This window comes from Colobus angolensis, unplaced genomic scaffold, assembly GCF_000951035.1.
Source record: "Colobus angolensis palliatus isolate OR3802 unplaced genomic scaffold, Cang.pa_1.0 Scaffold4, whole genome shotgun sequence".
In the NCBI taxonomy this organism is placed as follows: Eukaryota; Metazoa; Chordata; class Mammalia; order Primates; family Cercopithecidae; genus Colobus; species Colobus angolensis.
The window spans coordinates 14433075-14457097 of NW_012117376.1; the positions used below are offsets into that span (position 1 = coordinate 14433075).

Sequence of the window (24023 nt, forward strand, 5' to 3'; positions counted from 1 at the left end):
TCCTCTGAACATTGACCTATTTTGTTCGTTTTTCAGACATGGTCTTGCTCATAGACCCAGACTGGAGTGCAGTTGTGCAAGTATAGCTCACTGCAGCCTCAAACTCCTGGGCTCAAGCAATCCTCCTGCCTTAGCCTCCCACACTGCTGGGATTACAGGTGTAAGCCACCACACCTGGCCACTGATCCCTTGTAGTTTAAATCTGTTTTCTCTCTTACCTTCCCCAAAATGTCAGGAAAAATTACTTTCACCCATCCCCATCTCAGTAAACAATATTCAATATTCTTCCCACATCAAAGCTAGCCGTAAGGGACAGGTTCACTGACTCTCAAGATCAAGCCTCCAACCCCTAGTTCGCACCTTCAACAAGGCATGGATTCTTAGCTTCCTTGGGAAAGGTCAAATGGGAAGGAAGCTAGCAGCTTGGAGGCAAATTCTGCCTCAAGGCAATCAGATTATGTCACAATACCAACCAATTCTATGCTGATAACAGGCAGGGAAGATGAAACAATTTCAGGCCATAAAGTAGGGGTTTCAGGAGACCAAGCACTGGTCCCCAGAGGGATGGCAACAGAATACATACCGATGTCATCACAGCTTTCTAGTATGTCTTAGACACAAGAGAAAAAAACAATAGGGCTAATTCTACACTTGACTTATCAGGTATGGTGTTTTTTTGAGACGGAGTCTTGCTCTGTCACCCAGCTGGAGTGCAGTGGCTCGATCTCGGCTTACTGCAACCTCCGCCTCTCGGGTTCAAGCAATTCCCCTGCCTCAGCCTCCCTAGTAACTGCTAGTAGCTGGGACTACAGGCGCGTACCACCACACCCAGGTGTTTTCTTTTTTTTTTGAAATGGAGTCTTGTTCTGTAGTCGAGGCTGTGTAAGTGCAGTGGCGCAATCTCGGCTCACTGCAACCTCCACCTCCCGGGTTCAAGCAATTCTCTCTGCCTCAGCCTCCCAAGTAGCTGGGATTACAGGTGCCTGCCACCACGCCCAGCTCATTTTTGTATTATTTAGTAGAGACAGGGTTTTACCATATTGGCCAGGCTGGTTTTGAACTCCTGACCTCAGGTGATTCGCCCACCTTGGCCTCCCAAACTGCTGGGATTACAGGTGTGAGCCACCGTGTCTAGCCCACACCCAGCTAATTTTTTGCATTTTACTAGAGACAGGGTTTCACCATGTTGTCCAAGGATGGTCTCGATCTCCTCACCTCATAATCTGCCCGCCTCAGCCTCCCAAAGTGCTGGGATTACAGGCGTGAGCCAGTGCGCCTGGCCAGGTATGTTAACATAGCTCCACACCTACAGGTCCTCCCCTCTGGGCCAAGTTTCAAGAAACAGATTCTCACCTTGGCTTAAAGGACCCTACTGGTTTCTACAAAGATAATATTTCTAGGTGGACTTGGCTCATTTCCAGTTCGAAAGGCCCAAGTCCGCCCAAGGACAGACATGAAACAGCTGGGCAACCAAACATCTGGGAGCTGGTTTTCTGATTTTGGTTGATTTTTTGGACAGAAAAGCAACAACAGCAAAAGAAAATGCAAGGGGGAATGGGTGAAGGTGAGCCACTGTCACTACGACAACTAGTTCATCCATGATGACTAAGGAATATCAGGACATTCCAGTTTCTGAGAATTCTTCCTTTCAGAGTAAATGTTTCTTACATTCTTCTGGAGAACAGAACTAAATCCAAAAGCTGTAATATCATTAACTTTGCCTAGAAATCTAGAAATCTCAACATCATATCTGTTCATAACTCCTTCCCTTTCTCCAAAGAGAATATGGAAGGCAAAGTCCATTTTCTGAATATGGCATTTTTCCTCTTCATTTTTTTGAGATGGAATTTTGCTCATTGACCAGACTGGAGTGCAGTGGCACGATCTCGGCTCACCTCAACCTCCGCCTACCGGGTTCAAGTGATTCTCCTGCCTCAGCCTCCCAAGTAGCTGGGACTATAAGCACACGCCACCACGCCTGGCTAATTTTGTATTTTTAGTAGAGATGGCGTTTCTTAATGTTGGTCAGGCTGATCTCGAACTCCCGACCTCAGGTGATCTCACCGCCTCAGCCTCCCAAAGTGCTGGGATTATAGGAATGAGCCACTGCGCCCGCGGCCTTCCTTTTCTTAAAGGATCTTTTTGCTGATCTTGTATAGGAGTTGGTCCTAACAGTAAAAGCAACAGTAGAACCAGTGGACTAGAAGTCAAAGAATCCAATGTTCTCGTTTACTGAATGACCTTGGACAAGTGTCTTGCCCTTTCTGGGCCTTAGGTTCCTCATATGTAAAGTGGAGGTGGGAGGGGAGACAGGAATGGGGGTGTCAGTATTGTAAATATTCTGTCGCGCTGGTTCATGCTGCCTCCATTCTATTCTTTCTCTAACTGTAAAGGTTAAAAAACTTAAAAATGAAATTTCCAAGAATCCCTTGGTTTTGCATACAATTCAGCTTCTGCTAATGAGAAGCTGACTCATAAGATTAGATCAAAGTAAGCAGAGACCATATTTCTGTCTCCTTCACTTGTTTCTGCAGGAGCATTTTGGTTCCATCCTCCACTTAACTGGGTGCTGGTTCTGGCAGCAGCAGCTACTGCTTCTTGATTCCAGCTTACTGATCCTGGATCATAGGTTTAGGGACATGATTCAAGAGCAATCAATCCAATAGTAGCTCTGAGGTCAAAGTTCCCCTGGTAGGTCAAATCTAGGTTAAATCTGGGTCCAGTTTCTCGGAGGCCAAGCCTAGAGCAAGCTCCCTCACTCTTTCCAGTTGTAAGCCCAAATTCCCTGTATTAAATCTCTATTAAACATAGCTAGACCTAGGATCTAGTACAGAAATCCTCTGACTCAGTATTATCAAATGATCCCAAAAGAGTAGCTGTAAAGGAAGAGAGAAAAGATTTATTCACAAAGCGTATTTTTGGAGGAAATGGACAAGAGCAGGGAGCCTTAGGACTTTAAATATATTTGTCCAGGACAACCTCCTTCATTTCTTCCCTTTTTACAACCTCACTGTACTTTCTCTCACCTTAAGCTCTGAGGGGGTGGGTGGGGGGTTTGAATTGCTCACACAGGATGGAGGGTTGAGTCAGCACACGCTTTCTTCTCCATCCCCATGTTTTCTGCAGCCAGTTATTCTGCTGAGGATAGCATAACCTGTCCAATTCAATAAGTATCACCTGGGCTTCAGGGATGCTTGGGCCAGAGAGAATACCAAGTATCTTCCTCAGTAGTAGGAAATACGTTTATAAGCTCCAGGTACAAAAGAATCAAGACATACCAGTCCCGATAGCCCTGTATACTAATAAGTGAGGACAAGTTTGGCCCAACTTAGCTTCCTACAGCAGGGCTGAGGACAAACTGAAAAACAAGGTAAAATTCAAATGGTGTGCTTAATGGGGGAGGAGGTACTTCCACCCAGTCCTCTGTAGGACTAAGTGACTCAAGAGCCATCATACTAGAGGTAAGGCTCAGTTGCTTTTCAAAGACTGAGGCTGTTCTGAAGGAAACAAAAGGTTCCAGCAAGAGGAATCTGTGTGAGACACACAGGCAGGAAGCAGAGCTGAGCCACCAGTGACTAGAATAGAAACAGGAAATGGACCCAGGAACAAGCATACAGTAATCTGCTGCAAGCAGCACAGGCTCAAGCAGGCAGCAGGCAGTAGGCAGTATCGAGGTTGGAGCAGTGTGACTAAGATAGAGAAGCGGATTGGCCAGTCCAGCCCAGAGAACCACCGTTCTAGAGAAGGGATGGCTACATGCACAGGGTACATGCTGCTCTTAGCAGCCTGGGCAGATATGACGGAGGGGGTGGGGATTTCCTTTTCAAGACTCTGAGAGAGCACCTGGGCTATAATTCAAGAGGAGCAGGCACAGATAGATAGATGGTCAGCTATAAAGAAAACAGGTCACCAACCTCAGAAAGACCCTGCTTCTCTGGTTACCAAAATTGCTAGTGACATTTCTGTTATCCCTTTGAAAATAAACCATCAAAAACCTAGGTAAGGATGGTGGGCCCTCTCTCCTTCTATCATGAAATGAACAAAAGGGAACAGAAACGGTGTGAGATTAAAATCCTTCAGACGTTCTAATTTTCTTTTCTTTTTTTTTTGAGATGGAGCACTGCAACCTCTGCCTCCTGGGTTCAAGCGATTCTCTTGCCTCAGCCTCCCGAGTAGCTGGGACTACAGGCCCCCGCCACCACACCTGGCTATTTTCGTATTTTTAGTAGAGACAGGGTTTTGCCATGTTGGCCAGATTGGTCTTGAACTCTTGACCTCATGATCCACCCGCCTCAGCCTCCCAAAGTGCTGGGATTACAGGTGTGAGCCACTGTGCCCAGCCAAACGTTCTAATTTTTGAAGCATTTATTGAGAAGATTTGTCACTCCTCTCAATAAACCTAAACAACAAAACGTTAGCTCCCAAAGCTCAGCTAGGTAGCGAGAATCTGGGGGGTATTCAACAAAGGTTTATGAATATCTGCCTGTGCTGGGCACATGACAGATGTCAGATACAGTTCAAGCAGAGGTACTAGCACAAGGCTATGCCAATATGAAAATGGGGAAGAAGTCCCAGAGGGGTATTTCAGCTAGGTTTTGAAGCCAAAGTAGAAGTTTGCTGAGGATGACAGAAAGAGAGAGAAACAGATGTATATCCTAATCAAGAGGACCAGGAATTGTGAGGGGCTTAAGGTACAAATGAGTGGCTGGAGAGGAAGTTGCAGAGGTATGCTGGGGGCTGTGGATGGCTCCACTACGGGTTCTGAACTGGGTAAGCCACCGGGAGTCAGGGTCCCCAAAACATGCATGAAACAACTAGTGGTGGTCTCCCACACTGACAGAGTCTCACTGTCACATAGGCTGGAGTGCAGTGGTGCGACCTCGGCTCACTGCAACCTCCGCCTCCCGGGTTCGAGCGATTTTCCTGCCTCAGCCTCCTGAGTAGCTGGGATCACAGGTGTGTGCCACCATGTCTGGCCAAATTTTTGTATTTTTAGTAGCCTCATGATCCACCTGCCTCAGCCTCTTAAAGTGCTGGGATTACAGGTGTGAGCCACCGTGTCTGGCCTACCAGCTTGATATTTCATTTGAAAATTTTATTCTCAGCCGTCAGGGTCTCTGTGCTTCTAAACCATTAGACATATGAATCACTTAGAGATCTTATTAACAGAGTTAGATCCAATAAATCTGGGATGGGGCCTGAAAATCTATATTTCTAGCAAGCTTCCAGGTGATGCTGGTGCTTCTAGACGATGGACCACACTGAGTTACAAGGATCTAACTGACTAAAGTTAGCATTGACCAGGACAGTATGTTCTAAGAAGACAGAGACAGAACAAGGCTTGCTCTCATCCAACACAGGAATCAAACTCTAGTCAACGGTTCACTGTTTGAGGTGATTCCCTAGTTGGCTAGTTCCTCCAAGCAGGTCCCATATGTCTGGCTATCTTTCCTACCACCCGCCCTTTCCGCAACTCATCTGTGCCTCCATCATAGGGATGTCTGGGAAAACAGAAGTAAAATGGAAATCCATTGACATTCCTTCTTTTAGGACAAGTCTAGTAAATGCTAAATGGCAAAGAGCTGAGTCTTTTGCCTAAAAATGAAGAGAGGATCAGATTGTCCATGTCTTTCCTTTACTGGGTGGGATGCTGGAGGAAATATTTCACCTGAAATATCAGAGCTAGATTCAAATCTTGATTCTGACCCTTGGTTTTTCATATGTAAAACAGGAGTGGGTATTCTGTACATTCTAATTCCTATCTTTTCAGAACAACTGATGTTGACTGTAGCTCCTTACCTAGCCTTAATCCTGCCCTCTAAAATTTGGATTCTACAGGGACAGCATAGCTCCCTCCCATTTCCTCTTTCTAGACCAAGATCTCAGTGTCTGAAAGCATTACAGAAGTAAAAACATGAATGGTAATAGCTAAGATGTTAAGTGAAATCTAAAGAATGGCTCAGAAACTCAAGGGATAATTTGATAGACATTACAAATCCTAATTCTATTCTCCACCTCCCTCCCGATATCAATAACATCCAGTCCTACCTAACCTGAGGAAATGAGTATGACCCAAATCTTCAACAACAGGCTTTAAGATAACCTTTTTTTCAGCCAAGGGTATAGTGTCCCTTAGAAATTAACCCAGTGGATGCCTTTGATTCCTTTTTCTCACAATTCCAGAAAGACATGCCTATTTATACCCTCCTAATATTCTGCTAGCACCTTCACCTTTCCCTCTTCCATCTGCCTTATACATACATATGCAGGTCTTTGGGATGAAGCGGAGGAACTGGACTGATTCAGCCAGACTCTCCCTTTTCTCAGTGCCTTTCAAGACTGCTTTTCCCTTTCCCTTGTTCATTTCCTTTTCTCAAGCCCTCAGAAATCAGGCCTTTTCCTTATCTAAAAAGGATCCCAATAAAATGCTTTATGACAAATCCAACTGCCTATTTTCTTTGAAATACAAATTTGACATCTTCCCTCCTCCCTTGGCTTCCAGAAATATTACACAATTCTGGTCCTTCTCCGATCTCTCCAACTCTCTGTTGGCTGCTTCTACCTGATGGCCTCTGGCATCGTCCAGAGCTCCATCTGGCTTCTATCTCTAAACTCCACAGTTTGGGAGGCCTGTTTCATCCCATGGTTTAACTATTATCTACCACACAGTTAACTCTCAAACTCATATCCAGACTCAGGTCTTACCTAAGTTTCAGTCTCCTATCTCCAACTAGAAACTGGACATTTGTTTTCAGAAATCTTATTATATTCCACAAAATAAATACGGAATTTAACTTCTCCTCAAAAATGAGACTCCCCCTGCCCACCAGTCAATCAAAATCTTTAAATATTCCACCCCGTAGAACCCACTTATTCTCAGTCCTATATTCTTTCCTGCATGTTCCACATGTGGGAGCAGGTGGCTATGCAAATGAGACAGAAGGAGCAGAACTCCATACCTCTGGCCAGAAGTAGTTCTACGGTTTAACTTATTTCACTGCTTTAAGACTCTCCCCTTTTCAAAGCATACTACAAACTAATGGATCATTTTGGTAAAATATTAGTTTTATCACATGATTGTACCAGTTACCTATCTGTAAGCCCATAGATCAGATCTAAATGGCTGAAGCTCAGCAGGATCCCTGTGATTTAGCTTTCCTTCCTTTTACTTCCCACCCCAGGAAGCTGACCAGCCCCCAAGTATCTATACTTCACCTCATCCCCATGCCTGCATGGCTTCTGCTCAAGCTGGACTTTCCTTCCTTTTGTAACCACTTAAATACATTCACATCTAGCTCATACTGACTGAACTTCAACAAGACTTCTTTCTTCAACTATTGAGACATAAATGGATCAGTGACTTTGCCGAACTCTGACAGCACTCATTATAACATACAGGCACATGGTCTTCTGTTTTATGTCTATTTTACTAATGAAACACAGGAGGATCCTTCAGGATAGCAACCGTATCATATTCAGAATCATGGACCCAAGAGTTCGAATGACCTCAGAAGTCATGCAAGTTCAACCCTTGTCAAATGTCTACTTGTCTTCTACATAACACCCACAGCAAAAAGTGTGCCTGGTTTTACTCCAGGGACAGGAAACTTACCTACATCCCTCCTCATCCTCCAGATCCCAAAGGAACTTACTTGTATGTCACACTTGGACTTAAATCTACAGACAACAGGTAGCCAGGTTTTAAAGTATTAATGTAACTTGGCCAGGTTTGTTTGTTTGTTTGTTTGTTTAAAGATGATCACTCTGGTGATTATGTTGAGGACAGACTTGGAAGGAAAAGGGGAAGAAAAGAAACAGAACAGTCAGAAGTTTGTGGCAAGACACCAGGTGAGAGGTAACAGGGACCCGAAAAAACAAAAGGCAGTGGAGAGAGGGGAAACCAGACTCAAAAGCAAAAACCATTTCTGTGGTAGACTAAGATTTGGTGATCAACTAAGTGTGGCCCCACTAAAGGAAGGGATACAGTGATGAGCACCATAGAGCAGTGGAGCTCCCAGGGTGGTACTGGCAGGGCAAGGGTTCCGCTACCCACGAATAAACTGCACTGAGGCCACAGTTACAGGAGGTCTAGTTTCTTTCAAGTCTCTTCTTTCTACCATTCTTAACCTACAGTGTGCCTTCCAAATCATCAAGAGTCAAACTATAGTGTAAATCACCACTATTATTCTAGTTACCGCTACGGCTTCCTAGTCTAGTAATTTTTTTCCTTCCCTTTTCAGAAAGTTACTACCTACCTCAGTCTCATTCCAATTGTGGTCTTCCAAACTGGCAGCATCTGTATCACTTCAGAGCTTGTTAGAAATGCAAATTCTTAGGTCCCAGCCCACACCCACTGAATCAGAATTTCTCAGGTAGCAGCAGTAATTCCGGTGATTCTTAACACATGCTAAAGTTTGTGAAGCACTAGCTAACCTCTTCAGATCACAGCTTTCAATCCCGTATCCATTTTCCATTACTCTATCCTAGGTATACTTTCGAGACCAAAATGTAGATTCACAAATGTGTCTCAGTAAGGAAAGTTACAGAAGCTGGGTGCAGTGGCTGATCCTATAATCCCAGCACTTTGGGAGGCTGAGGTGGGTGGATCACTTGAGGTCAGGAGTTTGAAACCAGCCTGGCCAACGTGGTGAAACCCTATCTCTACTAAAAATACAAAAATTAGCCGGGAGTGGTGGCGCACACCTGTAATCCCAGCTACTCAATAGGCTGAGGTAGGAGAATCGCTGGAACCCGGGAGGTGGAGGTTGTAGTGAGCCAAGATCGTGCCACTGCACCCCAGCCTGGGTAACAAAGCAAGACTCTGTCTCCAAAAAAAAAAAAAAAAGCAAGCATTCATTATTCTAGGGAAATGGCATACACTTGGAAAAATCATTTAAATAGAAGCTTTAAGATAAAACTCCATATGCTCTCAAAAATGACTATTATCAAAAGTTAGATACCAATTTCCAGATGAGTCCTTTAAAGATTTTATCCCAAAATGAAGAAATTAAAGACCTGGGTTGGGCACAGTGGCTCATGCCTATAATCCTACCACTCTGGGAGGCCAAAGTAGGAGGATCACTTGAACTCAGGAGTTTGAGACCAGCCTGGGCAACATAGTGAAACTTCGTCTTTTTTTTATACAAAGAATATATATAAAGACCTTAATGAAACACCTAGATTTGCTCACATATCCCTTACAAGAATCACCTCCAACCCCCTTTTTTTTGAGACAGGGTCTCATTCATTTTACCCAGGCTGGAGTGCAATCGCAACCACAGTTCACGGCAGGCTCAAATGACTCTCCCACCTTAGCCTCCCTAAGTAGCTGTGACTACAGGCATGCTCCACCACACCTGGCAATTTTTTGGTATTTTTTTTCTTTTTTAGAAACAGGGTTTCACCATGTTGCCCAGGCTGGTCACAAATTCCTAAGCTCAAGAGATCCTCCCGTCTTGGTCTCCCAAAATGTTGTGATTACAGGCATGAGCCACCACTTCTGGCAACCTTATTAACATAAGGTGAAGTGGTAGATATTTTACAAGATAGATGACACACCCTAACCTCACTTCTTCTATTTATTATTCTTTTTTGACATGGAGTTTTGCTCTGTCCCCCAGGCTAGAGTGCAGCGCTGTCATCTCGGCTCACTGCAACCTCCGTCTCCCGGGTTCAAGCAATTCCCCTGCCTCAGCCTCCCGAGTAGCTGGGAATACAAGCGCGTGCCACCACGCCTGGCTAACTTATTGTATTTTTAGTAGAGATGGGGTTTCACCATGTTAGCCAGGATGGCCTCTCGATCTTCTGACCTCGTGACCTGCCCACCTCGGCCTCCCAAAGTGCTGGGATTACAGGCGTGAGCCAAAGGAGCCCAGCCTAACCTCACTTCTTAAGGCCACTGTCAGGAGGCACAAATAAATTAATCCATTCTCTAAAATGGAGTTTGTGTCTCCCCATGACAGTCTGTGATACCTGCTTTGCCCTAGCAGTGGAAACAACAATCTGGTAATATAGTCAAGCTGCTCCTGTCAGATGTACAGTTCCTAAATGAGCATTATAATGAATGCTGCTCAGGTTCATCTGTTCAGTAAGTTGGAGCCTACTACATGCCAGACACTATGACAATAAGTAAGAGAGCAAGTCAGCCCTCACTGAACTTGCAATAAATAAGTAATTTAAATTATACTTAAGCACTGACAAAAAGTACAGGTGCTAAGAGTTTACTATAGGCTTGGTGCCATGGCTCATACCTGTAATCCCAGCACCTTGGGAGGCTGAGGTGGGTGGATCACCTAGGTCAGAAGATCAAGACTAGCCTGGCCAACATAGTGAAACCTCGTCTCTACTAAAAATGCAAAAATTAGCCGGGTGTGTTAGCGGGCACCTGTAATTCCAGCTACTTGGGAGGCCGAGGCAGGAGAATCGCTTGAACCCGGGAGGCGGAGGTTGTGGTGAGCTGCAATTGTGCCCTCCAGCCTGGGCAAGAGAGAGAGACTCCATCACCAAAAAAAAAAAAAAAAGTTTACTATAGCAAAGGAACCTGATACAATCTAGAACAGATGTCTACCTGCAAATCAGGATTCACCTGGGACAGCCGCTAACCACACCAATGCCCAAATCCCAAATCAAACAAATCAGAACTCTGTGAACCCTGGGCATTAACTAATTTTTTTTTCTTTTTTCTGAGACCGAGTTTCGCTTTTGTAGCCCAGGCTGGAGTGTGATGGCATGATCTCGGCTTACCGCAACCTCCGCCTCCCAGGTTCAAGCAATTCTCCTGCCTCAGCCTCCTGCGTAGCTGGGACTACAGGCGCCCACTACCACGCCCAGCTAACTTTTGTATTTTTAGTAGAGACGGGGTTTCACCATGTTGGCCAGGCTTGTCTCAAACTCCTGACCTCGTGATTTGCCCGCCTCGACCTCCCAAAGTATTGGGATTACAGGCGTGAGCCACTGCAACCAGCTGCACTTTTTTTTTTTTTTTTTTTTTTGAGATGGAGTTCACTCTGTCGCCAAGGCTGGGAGTGCAGTGGCGCGATCTTGGCTCAATGCAACCTCCGCCTCTAAGGTTCTGAAGTGATTCTCCTGCCTCTGCCTCCCGAATAGCTGGGACTACAGGTACCCCTGGCTAATTTTTTATATTTTTAGTAGAGATAGGATTTCACCATGTTAGCCACCAGGCTGGTCTCGATCTCCTGACCTCGTGATCCACCTGCCTTGGCCTCCCAAAGTGCTGGGATTACAGGCGTGAACCACCATGCCCAGCCCTTTTTTGTTTTTTTTTTTTAAGGTAAACTAACAATGGCCTTTAGTCAATGAAATCATCATAGAAGTTATTTAAGCTGTGTCTTGAAGCTTGATTAGGTAGTAGTTTTCTGAAGGAACAATCTTTAAGGTATATTCTGAAAGATGAACAGGAGGAATTGAGGGGAAAAGTATGAGGCAAAGGGAAGGGTGTGTGCAAAGGTCTAAAAGCAAAAAATAGCATGTGATGCCTTAGAGAAACTGAAAGAAAGCCAAGAGCAAGGCAGAGAAAAAAGAATAAAGTAGAGGTTATCAAAGTCCCACCCCTGGTCTAGCACCAACAGAATCACAGAGAAACTTGTCAGAAATGCACATTTTCAGGCCCCACTCCAGACCTACTGAATGAGAAAGACGCAGGGGACAGGAGCTGAGAGGGAACAGCAACCTGTGTTTCTGATGTCTAACATTACAGATTCTGGATTTTAGGTTGGGCAAGGTAGCTCACGCCTGTAATCCCAGCACCTTGGGAGGCCAAGGCAGGTGGATAGCCTAAGATCAGAAGTTTGAGACCAGCCTGGCCAACCTGGTGAAACCCCGTCTCTACTAAAAATACAAACATTAGGTGGGCATGGTAGGGGGGGCACCTGTTATCTCAGCTACTCGGGAGGCTGAGGCAGGAGAATCCCTTCAACCCAGGAGGCGGAGGTTGCAGTGAGTCAAGATCGTGCCATTGCACTCCAGCCTAGGCGACAGAGTGAGACTCCATATCAAATTAATTAATTAATTAATTAGCTGGGTGTGGTGGCGAGTACCTGTAAACCCAGCTACTCCGGAGACTGAGGCAGGAGAATCACTTGAACCCAGGAGGCGGAGGTTGCAGTAAGCCAAGATCGTGCCACTGCACTCCAGCCTGGGCAACAAGAATGAAACTCTCAAAAAAAAAAAAAAAATCTGGATTTTATTCTAAGATTAATGAAAAAATAATTGAGAGGTTTAAATATAGGGATAACATGATCAGGATAATAGCACCTAAATGGCTTGGCATCAATAGCTGAGCACAGACTCCTCAAAATTTAATATTTGTAATATTCAAGGGTCACAATCATGCCTTCAGGGCCAGGGAGGTAACGTGAATGAGTAAGGAGGGCAATGTGAAATCCGAGGCGCTGCTCTCCAGCCAGCCTGCAATCTGCTCTGGTGCCAATAGGTACCTCACAAACATTTGTTTAGTGAAGGGATGCACTGGCAAACCTAGGGATTCTTTAACACAACTGGTTAAGAAAGGAGAGGGCTCTTGTAGGGAATCCAACTTCTCATTTCTTCAGATGGGGCTGCTTCCTAGCCTGCGTAGGCAAATCTGGCATTAAACCAAAATTTCAAAGAATAACCACTTTTTGATGCCTGTCCAAGTAGCAAAGGGATAAAAAGCAATTCAAAAAACAAGATGCCAATAACCCAGCCAGCTTACCTCCCACATGGAGCTTCTACCACTGAGCAAATGACCCATTTGGACGAATCTTTAGAAAAAGTCAGAACTTGGGAATGTTCCTTGTGATAGGCTTCCCAGGAACAACATCCCCTGGGCCTAAAAGGCTGCCAAAACCTTCACCTTCACTTCAGTGGGTCAGATAAGAAGTTCTTAAGATTCCCAACCCTTATAAGACATGTAGCATCTCTGGATACAAGGCTTCTCAGGACCAAAAAAAAAAGAAAAAAGAAAAAAAGCCAAATACAGATCTATCAAAAGGTCACCAGAAGCAAGCAAAAACTTTTCGGAACGAAGCAACTTACAGCACTGACAGAAATCCACCGATTTGGGTTCTTGACACAATAGCACCTCACCCAGATTTAGCCACAGACCACAGATGATGAGGGAGTGGTTACACATTCTGACTGAATCAGGTTAAAAAGCACATTCCAATGAAGTTCAGGATGCAGAAAAGGATTGCAACAGACACTAATGAGAAGGGAACAAAGAGTGATCACTTTATTAAGGCACTTCCTTCCCCCAATTCCTCAGTTGAGAAAGTCAACAGTCTCAGACGTCCTATCTGCATTCTGGCCTCAGAAGCTTGAACACCAGGTACTAAGGGATTCTGCAGACCTTGCCCTACTGAGGTGTCTCAGAGACCTTCAGGGGAATCCATGGGAGGCACTTCATGATGAAGAGAGTTCCCGCCTTCTGCCTATTTCTTAGAGATCCTGAAACCATTTCTCTCAGGTCAGAATAAATGAAGACACAGGCTTTAAATCCAAGTAGAGTCAAAATTCCAAAAGATTCTTATCTGGATATGTGGCTGAATTTTCATTTCCTATCTGAAGCAGGATTTGTCATGGTGGGTTTGCTACCCACCATCTTACCAGATGACTAGATTTCAGAGTAGCCTATTTTATCTCTGTGCCCAGCAGATTAACTTTCAGAGGCTGAGTAACTTGCCCACAGAGCTAAGACTAACAGTAAAGGTTCCTACAACCACCTAGTTGGTGTTAACTGCCTTTCAGGTATAAAGTACAGTCCCAATGCCCTCTGAGGCGATGATTACAAAGGCTGACATTTATGGAGTGCCTACAACGTGCAGTGCTTGTGTGCGCTCTCTAGTAACCTATTTAATGTTCACCACCACCCCCACGAAACAGAGTTGGTGGCAGAATCTAGAGCCAGGAACTCTGTTGAGAAACAGTCTCAGACGTCCTATCTGCATTCTGGCCTCAGAAGCCTGAACAGCCAGGAACTCTGGCTCTAGAGCCCAAGCTCTCTATCACTAGACTATACTGCCTTTCTCAGCATATGGTCAGTCCATTCCATAAATAAGTACCTGATTCCATAATTAAGCATCTGGGCATCAAGTACTCTACCAAAAAAAAAAAAAAAACACAGTAGTCACACAAAATCACCACCAGAAAAACTGCTTTTGCTCCAGCAATGCTCAATGTGACAATGCATGCTGAACTGCCCCAGGATCCTACCTCGTGGTTAAACATTAAGCCAAAAGCCTAAAAATTAAGCCCTTAAGAGTCAAGTCAAGAAACTGATATTTTTCTCAACTTTGATGGAGAGCAGACAGTGCTTCTGATATCTCCATCTTCTCTGCCCCTCATGTGGGTCCATGTCTAAAAGCACAATATTTAAAAAAACAAAAACAAACCAAACAGATCATAAACCTATTCCCTGGGCAGGGAGACAGAATAGACATCTACAAGTCAACCTTTAAGTTCCTTGAATTCAAGAAGTAACTTATTCATTTAGATCAAAATTACCAAAACTTCCAACCAGAAACTAGTTTGCTTTGGTTTCCTCTCTGCCCCATCACCTTTCAGAAGGTGCAGAAATACTCACAGGCAAGCTGGAGGGTCTTGACTGAAGGTTCAGGTTCATATCTTCTTGCCCTCCCTTACTGGAGGTCATTGAGGGGGCTGAGGATGCCTGAGACCCAAATGAATCTTGAGATAGCTCCTACAACAAGAAAAACAAAAGCTGTGATGGCCTGGTACTGATAAACCAGGCAAGCTTACTTCATGGTGAAAGGGTTATGGGACTGTCTCTCATGAGTGTGAGAGAAAGCCCAGTTGTGAACAGTATTATCTGAAGGCCAGAAAAATCCAAGCCGTGACTTGCAAGAATGTCAACAGTGGACTCTTTCTGGCAGAACTGTCACCCATTCATTGCTACCTACAGAGGGCTATTTCTTGGGGTTAAATGCAAATGTATGGCCAACTTCAAGTTAAATCTATCAAGGAATGAGACCAATGAAACCACGAAAATCATGCTAGATCCTCTGCATTAAAATGAGTACTGCTTCCTTCAAAGACATCACCTTGGAATGAGATATTTATTCCAACAGTGCCACCAATACATAAACTTTTTAGGGGACCTGTCATCACTCAGTCATCTCTCTTCTTTGGGCTCTACAAAGAATAAAGCCCCAAATGCTATTTTAGGCTCTATTACCTATATCTTGTTCACCAGACATAACTCCAAACGAATTTTTGCTATTTCCCCAAACAAAATCCACCCACAAAAAATAACATTTACCACCACTGAGAGTATTCTAAAGAATGTGGTATCAGCTCTGGTGGCAATTCCAAATGAAGGGATCCAAATATTTTGAGTGACAGCAGAATGGAATGGCAGTTGGAGTGAATGTACAGTACCACCTCTCAAAGTGACTGTTTTGAAAAAAGACCAACTCACTTGGATGCTCAAGTTCTGATGTTGATTTACCAAAAAAAAAAAACTCAGTCCCATTATCTTTAATTTCTTATCCATCTATACAACTTTCCATTGCCCGATTTCTTCGTCATTAAGGAGAGCTATAGATCTTTATGTAGTTAAGGAGGTTATGTCTTTATTAGTTCAATCAATCCAGTTACCATGTTTACCCAGAGTTTAATTGGTCTTTAAGTGCGCATTAGAGAACCACTCTGTACAGTAAAGTTCTCACGACACTAACCCCCAAGCTGTCTATGGTCACACACAGGGAAGGGCAGGAGGGCAAGGATATCTTACCTGCGGTGGAGGGAAGCGCTGTTGGGAATAGGCAGTTTGCTGGGACTGCTGAGACTGGGGCTGAGGATACGCAGCCTGCTGGGAGAGCGTCGAGGGTGCTGGCTGCTGAGGTTGCTGCTGCTGGTAGGGAGACTGAGCCTGTGGCTGTGAGTAGGAGGGCTGGCTCTGGGGGTGCTGCTGTGTCGTGGACTGCTGGGAGGGGTATGGAGTCGGGGACTGCTGATGTGGAGGTTGGGATGGCTGCTGGGAGTATGGAGTCTGAGAGGACTGGAGCTGTGGTGGCTGAGACTGTGGCTGCTGCTGATATGAAGGTTGGGCATGAGGGGTCTGGGACGGTGGTTGCTGGGAGTAGGGAGGCTGCTGCTGCTGAGGGTGAGGACTTTGCTGGTTGTAATATGGAGTCTGGCCCTGTTGACCATACCCGCTGGGGCCTTGTTGTCCATAAGGAGGAATCTGTAGGAAACGAAAATATACTTTTAGCACTGACTCTCCTGAATGAGGAAAGATGAAGTGTTTTGTCAGAAGCTATGCACTGAGGATGAGTAAAGAAAGCAAGCATGCAAGGCCTCATACTTAGGAGGCCCAGGATTTTTCTCTCATCCCTGCCTAAACTGAGCCAGGAAGGACGGCCAAGCTGGGTTTTTAGGTGGTTTGTTTACAAGTGGACATTTATCCACTGAAAATGTACACTATTTACTATTGAGGCAACTAACACGAGTTTAAGAGCAGCTGTTTCTACCAATGAGCCTACTCTTTTTATCATGGCCTAGACTGTTTTTATAAGTGTTAGGAATCTGTACCCTAACCACAATGAATAGTCAATAGCAGCCTGGCTCAGCCAACTGAAAACCTAGGGTTTAGTAATTCAGACAGTGTGCAAATCACTAAGCTACTTTGGTTCTTTAATTTAGTTTTCATTCAAAAAAAATATTTGAGAGCCTACTCGATTACTTGTACCAGGCACTATTTTAGTCACTGGGTATATATTTAGTAAGCAGGCAAAAAAATAAAATAAGTAAATAAATAAATAAGTTACCTCATCTTTTCTCTATTGAAAAAAAGAGACAATTTTCTATATTAAAGGCATACTTTGCTTTGAAGTCTTAGAAGTAAAATTTGTTTTATATTCTTTCCCTATTTTCAGTATGAGTATCAAATGTAAGTGATAGAAAACTTTGTCAACACAAAAATGACAATAAAGAGATAATGATGTGAATGGTTCCACAAAAGGAGATGGATAAGGGGAAATCTTAACATTTGTAACAATGCTGTTAACATCTTTTCTGTTCAATCTTCCCCTTTTCTTCTACTCCCAGTAACATTCATTTTGAACCAGATGGCAGATATGGTAAAGGCATTCAGAAGCATAAAGGGCCTTTTCTGTCCCCAGGGCACATGATATGAATGGTTTTCTTAGTAGTAGCAGTGCCTAGGTGTTCAGCCACTGCCTTTCATCCCACCTCATTCAGAGATCACCACTCACTAGGTATAAGCTGGCCTGTCAGGTCAAGAGAAAAACAGATATGTACCTGTGACCAGGGAGTAGTTTTCCTTGGAACACACATGGGACGGTGCCTATAGCTTTGGCTTTGCTAGTAGCACTCTGTAATTAACTGAGCCAACAGGTCTACAGTCTTGTCAAGAGGCTTGGAAGCCAAGGATACATTCTGATTCTATAGCTCACAGATCAGATTTTGGACAGCAACAAGGGTCAAGGTAATCAGAATCACCATCTACCTGCTGTGTATAAGAGAGGCCGCCCATGGCACTCTGCGCCCGGCCCTGCATGGTCATCGGGTACCGCTGCGGGGTCTGGGACCCATATGGCTGCCCTGGGTACCCATGTCCTTGCTGCGGTCCTGACGGAGGTCCCTGTTGCTGCGAGTATGGGTTAGTCCCGCCATATGGCTGAGGTCTCATCTTGCCCATCTGATCCATTGGACTGGATGGCTACAAAATAAAAAGTATTTCATTAACCTGAGCTTTGATGGTCTCTGGCCACTGAATATACAACCCAAGTATACAGGTTTTTTCAGTCTGTATGCTACAAAGAAATCCAGTTACTTTGAAAGAGCAATGAGACTAACCTAGTAACCTTTAAGTCAACTGCCCCGCCTCAGAACCCTAATTTTGTCATTTGAAAAATGAAAATACTACCTATTTGTGAAAACATCTTGTAAGCTAAAAACTACTTTGTAACTGTGGTACTGCTTGAGATCCAAGGGACAGGCCAGGTGTAAACAAAGGCCCTTCAGTTGGTAGAGGACGGTGCTGCTATGCACTGCCATCACCTTGTTAACACCAAAATTGATGCTTCAATACTATGACGGGGAATTCATATACACAAACATCTAGATGTTCCTATTTTTCCAATAGTGAAAACTCCCCTTAAACACCTATAGCCTATCTGCACTACGGCACAGTTAAATTTATGCTTTCTTCCAAATAAGCAAAGAAGCTAAGTGACAGTTGAGGGAACAGTAACTCTGAATTAAGAGCCTTGTGTATCTCAACTGAAAAGCTCATTTCCTTTAATATTCAAGAGTTTGAAGACATAAGGAGGACAGAACTTTTGTTTCTCTGAGAGACAAGAAGATTCAATGGTAGACTATCATGGATGTTGCTTTCTTTCCAGCTCTTTGTGGAGCAACAGGTTCAATCAGCTCATTCACTTTTTGATATGCCTTTATCCTACTGGCGCTCCAGAGCACACTTTCCCCTGCCAGAAATATCTACCTATATCTATTGGTGGTGTGGAGGGAGGGAGAAGTTTCTCTAAGCATCTTTTAGATACACACAAGATGCAGAGTAGGCATGAGTCTGATATAAAACTTAAAAACTGGCTCTTACATTGGGGGTAAAGTAGATACTGATAATCTAGGCCTATCATTAACTGTCAAATGAAGGAGTTCAGTGGTTCACTGATTTTAGCATGCATCAGAATCACTTGAAAGGCTTGTTAAAACAGACCGCTAGAACCTACCTCCAAGGACTGGTCTAGGTTATCCCTAGGGTTCCTTCCAGTTCTATTATTCAAAATTAATAAGCTATTCTATAATTTAAGATATTAAGACCTTAAACAACAACAAAACCTCCAAAATAAAGGAAGGGGACATCCAAACAATTGGTTCTCTGTATTTATTTTTTAATAATGCTATTAAGTGTTTTATAGTAGAGGAAGTGAGCTTTCATGAAAGAAAACAGATAAGACAATAAGCCACAGAGGCTGTTCTTCTTAATATCAAAAGGAAAAAAGAGAAGCAGTTATTTCTTAGGCTATATCTGAAATCTCAACTAACCTGGTGAGTGATGATGGGAATACTCCTCTCCCATGTTTCTGAACTGTATAAAATCATACTAAAACTGTGTCCCAAATCACTACTACATGTCAATATTATTAAAGTACTGCTTCCAACAACCCTACATGTCAATATTATTAAAGTACTGTTTCCCACAATCCTAACTAAACAATTTTTGCCCAAGTCTTTCATCCATATTAGAAGCTCCAACAACGTTCCCAATCATAATTTCAGAGCTACATGGAATTTAGAGTTACTTAGGAAGTTCAAATTTAACAACAATTAAGAAATAGCATATGGTCCTCCCCAATACACCTGGCAATGGAGCCAAAACATCACCATTCTCTCCTGTAAAGAGCTTGGGGGCTTACATGGCCACATCATGCCACATATCACACTGAGGTCCTCATCTCATACCAGACTGCAGCTGCTGTCCATGCGGCCTCCAACTGCAGAGACTATTTTGTTGAACAAAGAGATGAGCCTGCTCTGGGTATCTCTGTCAGTCTAGGTCTCCCCACAACATGAGGGGCAGTCATTACCATGGTTACTATAGAGCTTTTAGAGCAGTAGCTATTAACCAGGGATGCAGATTAGAATTTTCTGTGAAGCTTCATAGATGGCTAGGCCTCTTTCTAGAGATTCCAATTTACTGGGTCTGGAAGGGCTTGTGCTCTTCTCCAACCTCCTTAAAGATCTTTGAATGAGTCTGGTATATACTATTAGCTAAGAACCAGTGATCTAGAGAAGCACAATAACATTTTCTGTGATGGATAACTATTAAACACTTAAATTATCAAATATGACTCAGGAACTAAATTTTTATTTTTATTTACATTTAATTAATTTAAATTCACATAACTACATGTGGCTAGTGGCTTATTATGTTAGAGCAGTTCTAGGACAATGCTGTTCCCAAATCACTTCCACCACTCCCTGGTCAATAATAGTTTCAAACTTCCTAATACTAAATCCTGCACAGTATTATTACATAGAGCACAGTGTAGTAATTTGATAGACTTGGGTTCAAATCCTACCTCTCTCACCATCCAACCTTGAACACATCAGTTCTTTATATGCACATAACATACTTCACACAGTACCTGGTATTTAAATGTCCAATAAATGGTAGCGATTATCAGTAATGATAAAACAGTGCTTCTACCTGGCTCTAAAGCCCTCTACAATGTGACCCGGTTTTCCACATTTTTTCAGTCTCACTCCAAGATTCCCCACATACTGTCCACACCCAGCTCTATGCAATGGCATCCTGCCCTGCCCTCCTGTCCACAGTGGCTTCTAGTAACAGAAACTTGACCTTTCAAAATGAAGCCACTTCAGCACACTTTGGTCTCTCACATTTCTAAATGCCCTATTGTAAATCCAGTTAGCATCCTAAGATTTAACCCTTAGTTGCAGCTAACTATTCCAATTAACTGGTTGCATTTCTCAAGACTAGCTTCTGGGAAGCCAGAGATCAGGTGTTTTATCTTCAAAGCTCTCCCAAATACCAAAGTACAGAGCTTGGGCTCAGTGACTGTTCAATGTGCAACACTGTCCTCTTCCAAAAAGGGGTAGGAGACACTATGGGGACAAAGCCCAAATCAAACTATCTAGCCATAAAGCCAGGGTCATACCCTAAATCTAACTCTAACACAGGTTATGACTTTGAAGGTAGAAAAAAAGTTGGACTGAAGTGAAAGAGGAGACAGAAGGATAACAATACTCAAGGGAGAACAGGCACACTTTAAGAGTAACCTGGCTGGGCGCAGTGTCTCACATCTGTAATCCCAGCACTTTGGGAGACCAAGGCAGGTGGATTACTTGAGGCCAGGAGTTGGGAGACAAACCTGGCTAACATAGTGAAACCTCACCTCTACTAAAAATACAAAAATTAGCTGGGTGTGGCGGCGCATGCCTGTAGTCTCAGCTACTCGGGAGGCTGAGGTATGAGAATCACTTGAACCTGGGAGGCGGAGAACTGAAGCGAGCTGAGATCACACCACTGCACTCCAGCCTGGGCAGCAGAGCAAGACTGTCTCAAAAACAAACAAACAAACAAAAAACCTCCAAGGCCAGGCGCGGTGACTCAGTCCTGTATTCGCAGCACTGAGGTGGGTGAATCACTTGAGGTCAGGAGTTCCAGACCAGCCTGGCCAACATGGTGAAACCCCGTCTCTACTAAAATACAAAAATTAGCCAGGCGTGGTGGCGCGCGCCTGTTAATCCCAGCTACTCAGCAGGCTGAGGCAGGTGAACCACCTAAACCCAGGAGGCAGAAGCTGCAGCGAGCGGAGATCATGCCACTGCACTCCAGCCTGGGCAACAGAGCGGGACTCTGTCTCCAAAAAAAAGCTGATACCAGGGAGAATTTCAGAACTGCAGGGGCATCCTCATATACACTGCTTAAAAACAAAAGGCTAAGGACAAGTCACATTTTCCTCTCTCACACGGAGGCCTGCACTCCCAATTGAGTACAGCTGTTTACATGAGGGCGATAAAGGGTTCAACGAATGTCCCACCTCAACTTTGGGAAATCTTTGTAGACCAAAAAATAAATGTACATCAAAAAAATTTTTATTCTAAAAATAAAATCAGTATGCTTCCTTTTTCTGGTCATTAGATTTCTGACTCCCTCCCATCACAAAAGGCTTATGATCAACAGAATATGTAGCTTATTTGGCAAACTAAATATGTATTCAGTTCAAACAATCAGATTATTCTGGTCTCATGTAAAAGTTAGACATCTGCTTGAATCAGAAGGGGAGGTCGGCAGGGACCTAACTCACACTTATGACATTTAAAACCATCGTGAAAGATTTGTGATTTGCAGTTATAGATGAAATGCCATCTCCCAATCTCTTGTAACAGAGAAGGGGCCTTAAATCTTCACTGATCAGTTTTATTGGAAAGCAGCAATTTCACACCAGAAAAATCCCTAGATGCAAGATACAAAAGCCAGTATCAGCAGTCTGCAGGCACAAGGCAGGGGATGGAAACACCAAACCCTAGCTGCAAAAAGCCAGAGATTCCACTCTGGGAAAGACAGAGGAAATCCTTTCAATGGGAAACCACAGGAGTAGATTACTGTGATTACACTTCAAAAGCAAAGGCTCTGCCACAGAAACACATAATTGAGAGGAAAATGCTGCCCCTTGATCAGCAAAGTCAGGCCCCCTGCTATATACTCTCCTGAATTCATAAAAAATAAAAATAAAAAAGGAGGAAAGAGCCATAAGAAAACTCCTAATCTCCATCCACCACTTATCTCCTTCCAGATCACTGGCCATGTTATAAACTGCCTGCCAAATGAAATGTATCAAAAGATGCAGTTTAGGGGCATCAAAGGCAAGGACACCTAGCAGCTTGTCCTTCTGAATATATTGAGAACAAACAGCTAGTAGACAGACCCCTTACATAGGGAGTTCCCCTGCTCCAAGCCAACAGACTTACAAGACCCTCCAGACTAATGGGCTACTGGAACCTCTTACAACTTTTTTTTTTTTTTTTTTTGAGACGGAGTCTCTCTCTGTCGCCCAGGCTGGAGTGCAATGGGCGGATCTCAGCTCACTGCAAGCCCCGCCTCCCGGGTTTACGCCATTCTCCTGCCTCAGCCTCCCGAGTAGCTGGGACTACAGGCACCCGCCACCTCGCCCGGCTCGTTTTTTGTATTTTTTTTTTAGTAAAGACGGGGGTTTCACCGTGTTAGCCAGGATGGTCTCGATCTCCTGACCTCATGATCCACCCGTCTCGGCCTCCCAAAGTGCTGGGATTACAGGCTTGAGACCTCTTACAACTTCTTATTGCATCAAGGAAAACCAAAATGACCCTCAAAAACTGCTGAAATTAACAGACTAGACTTTTAAGGTGGACCTGGGCTACATGTCTTATAACCCAAAGTAACCACTTTGTGGAATTCACAGATTAAAATACGCTTCAAATTCTCCATCTGACCACGACCGAGGAGAGAGCAGAGAAGACAGAGCCAAGAACTCAAAACTTCTAAGCAGAGATACACCATTTACAAAAATGTACCACTCCACGTGGCAATGGCACCAGGAAAGAGAAACTTCATAATTTTATTTAAATAAAAGTACAACTGAGGAAAGCTCCAGTTCCAATCCAAGGATATAGAAAGAAGTGACCAGGCAGCAACCCTAAGGAGCTAAATTTAGTACTCAACAGTGCCAAGGGCTAGCAAAAATAAGAACAGAGAGGGTTGGGCCAGGGGCTGCCAAAAAGGTGTCTATCAGAGAGAAGTCTTGACCACCACTCATTTTGTCATCCTACATGCTAACTAGTTGGGTCCAGTGTAAACCTAGAGCTATAACCTTGACTTTTGGATATTTAAATATTATTACTCCTTGTGCTTTCAATTTATTCCTGGCTAGATTTGTTATATGACTTTTAATAATAACAATAAAAAAATGCATCCCTGGCTCTTTAACCAAAAGAACCCCCCCCTAATTGATTCCCACAGTAATTAACCTGCATTTTACCTCAGAGAGCGGTAGTTAAGGAAGTCGGCACTGCTATTTATAACTCATCTCAAATTGAGGGCAGACTGCCTAAAATCTAACACATCCCAGCTGTACTCCTGTTTGAACTGGGGCCAAGGGAATTTTTTAAAGCAATCTTGGCACCGAATGAATGACACCAACAGTATGAGAGCGCGAGTGGTTGTGTTGTGGTGACGTAGCATTGGAGGTGGAATGGAGAGGGGGGCCAGTGTACTGTGATCCCTCTGGTGCATGCCTGCTGCTTGCTGAGTCCCAGTACAGTAAGCTGGGAACCGCCCACTGAGAGCCAAACACAGGAAAAGGCTTTTCCTGTGGAACGCCTTGAAGTGAGAAACACATGGCTAATCTGCATAAACTCGAAGCCACACCGCCCCTGCCAGGAAGGTTAGTGCTCGTAATCTCTGGCCATGAAGCTGGCTGCCTGGGAGGACTTGGACTGGCGCCTGATAACCC

The 24023-nt window shown here is 44.0% G+C and overlaps 1 protein-coding gene across 1 annotated transcript in view; it reads right to left on the minus strand.

Annotated features, from left to right (window-relative positions):
* ARID1A (AT rich interactive domain 1A (SWI-like)) overlaps positions 1-24023 on the minus strand; it is an 84134-nt gene that overhangs the window by 33780 nt on the left and 26331 nt on the right. Inside the window, exons 2-4 of the mRNA XM_011955582.1 lie at positions 17489-17701; positions 15752-16204; positions 14582-14698 (exon numbers count right to left, since the gene is read on the minus strand). Of these exons, the coding sequence (XP_011810972.1) occupies positions 14582-14698; positions 15752-16204; positions 17489-17689 (771 nt within the window). The 5' untranslated portion in view covers positions 17690-17701. The remainder of the gene's footprint in view (positions 1-14581; positions 14699-15751; positions 16205-17488; positions 17702-24023) is intronic.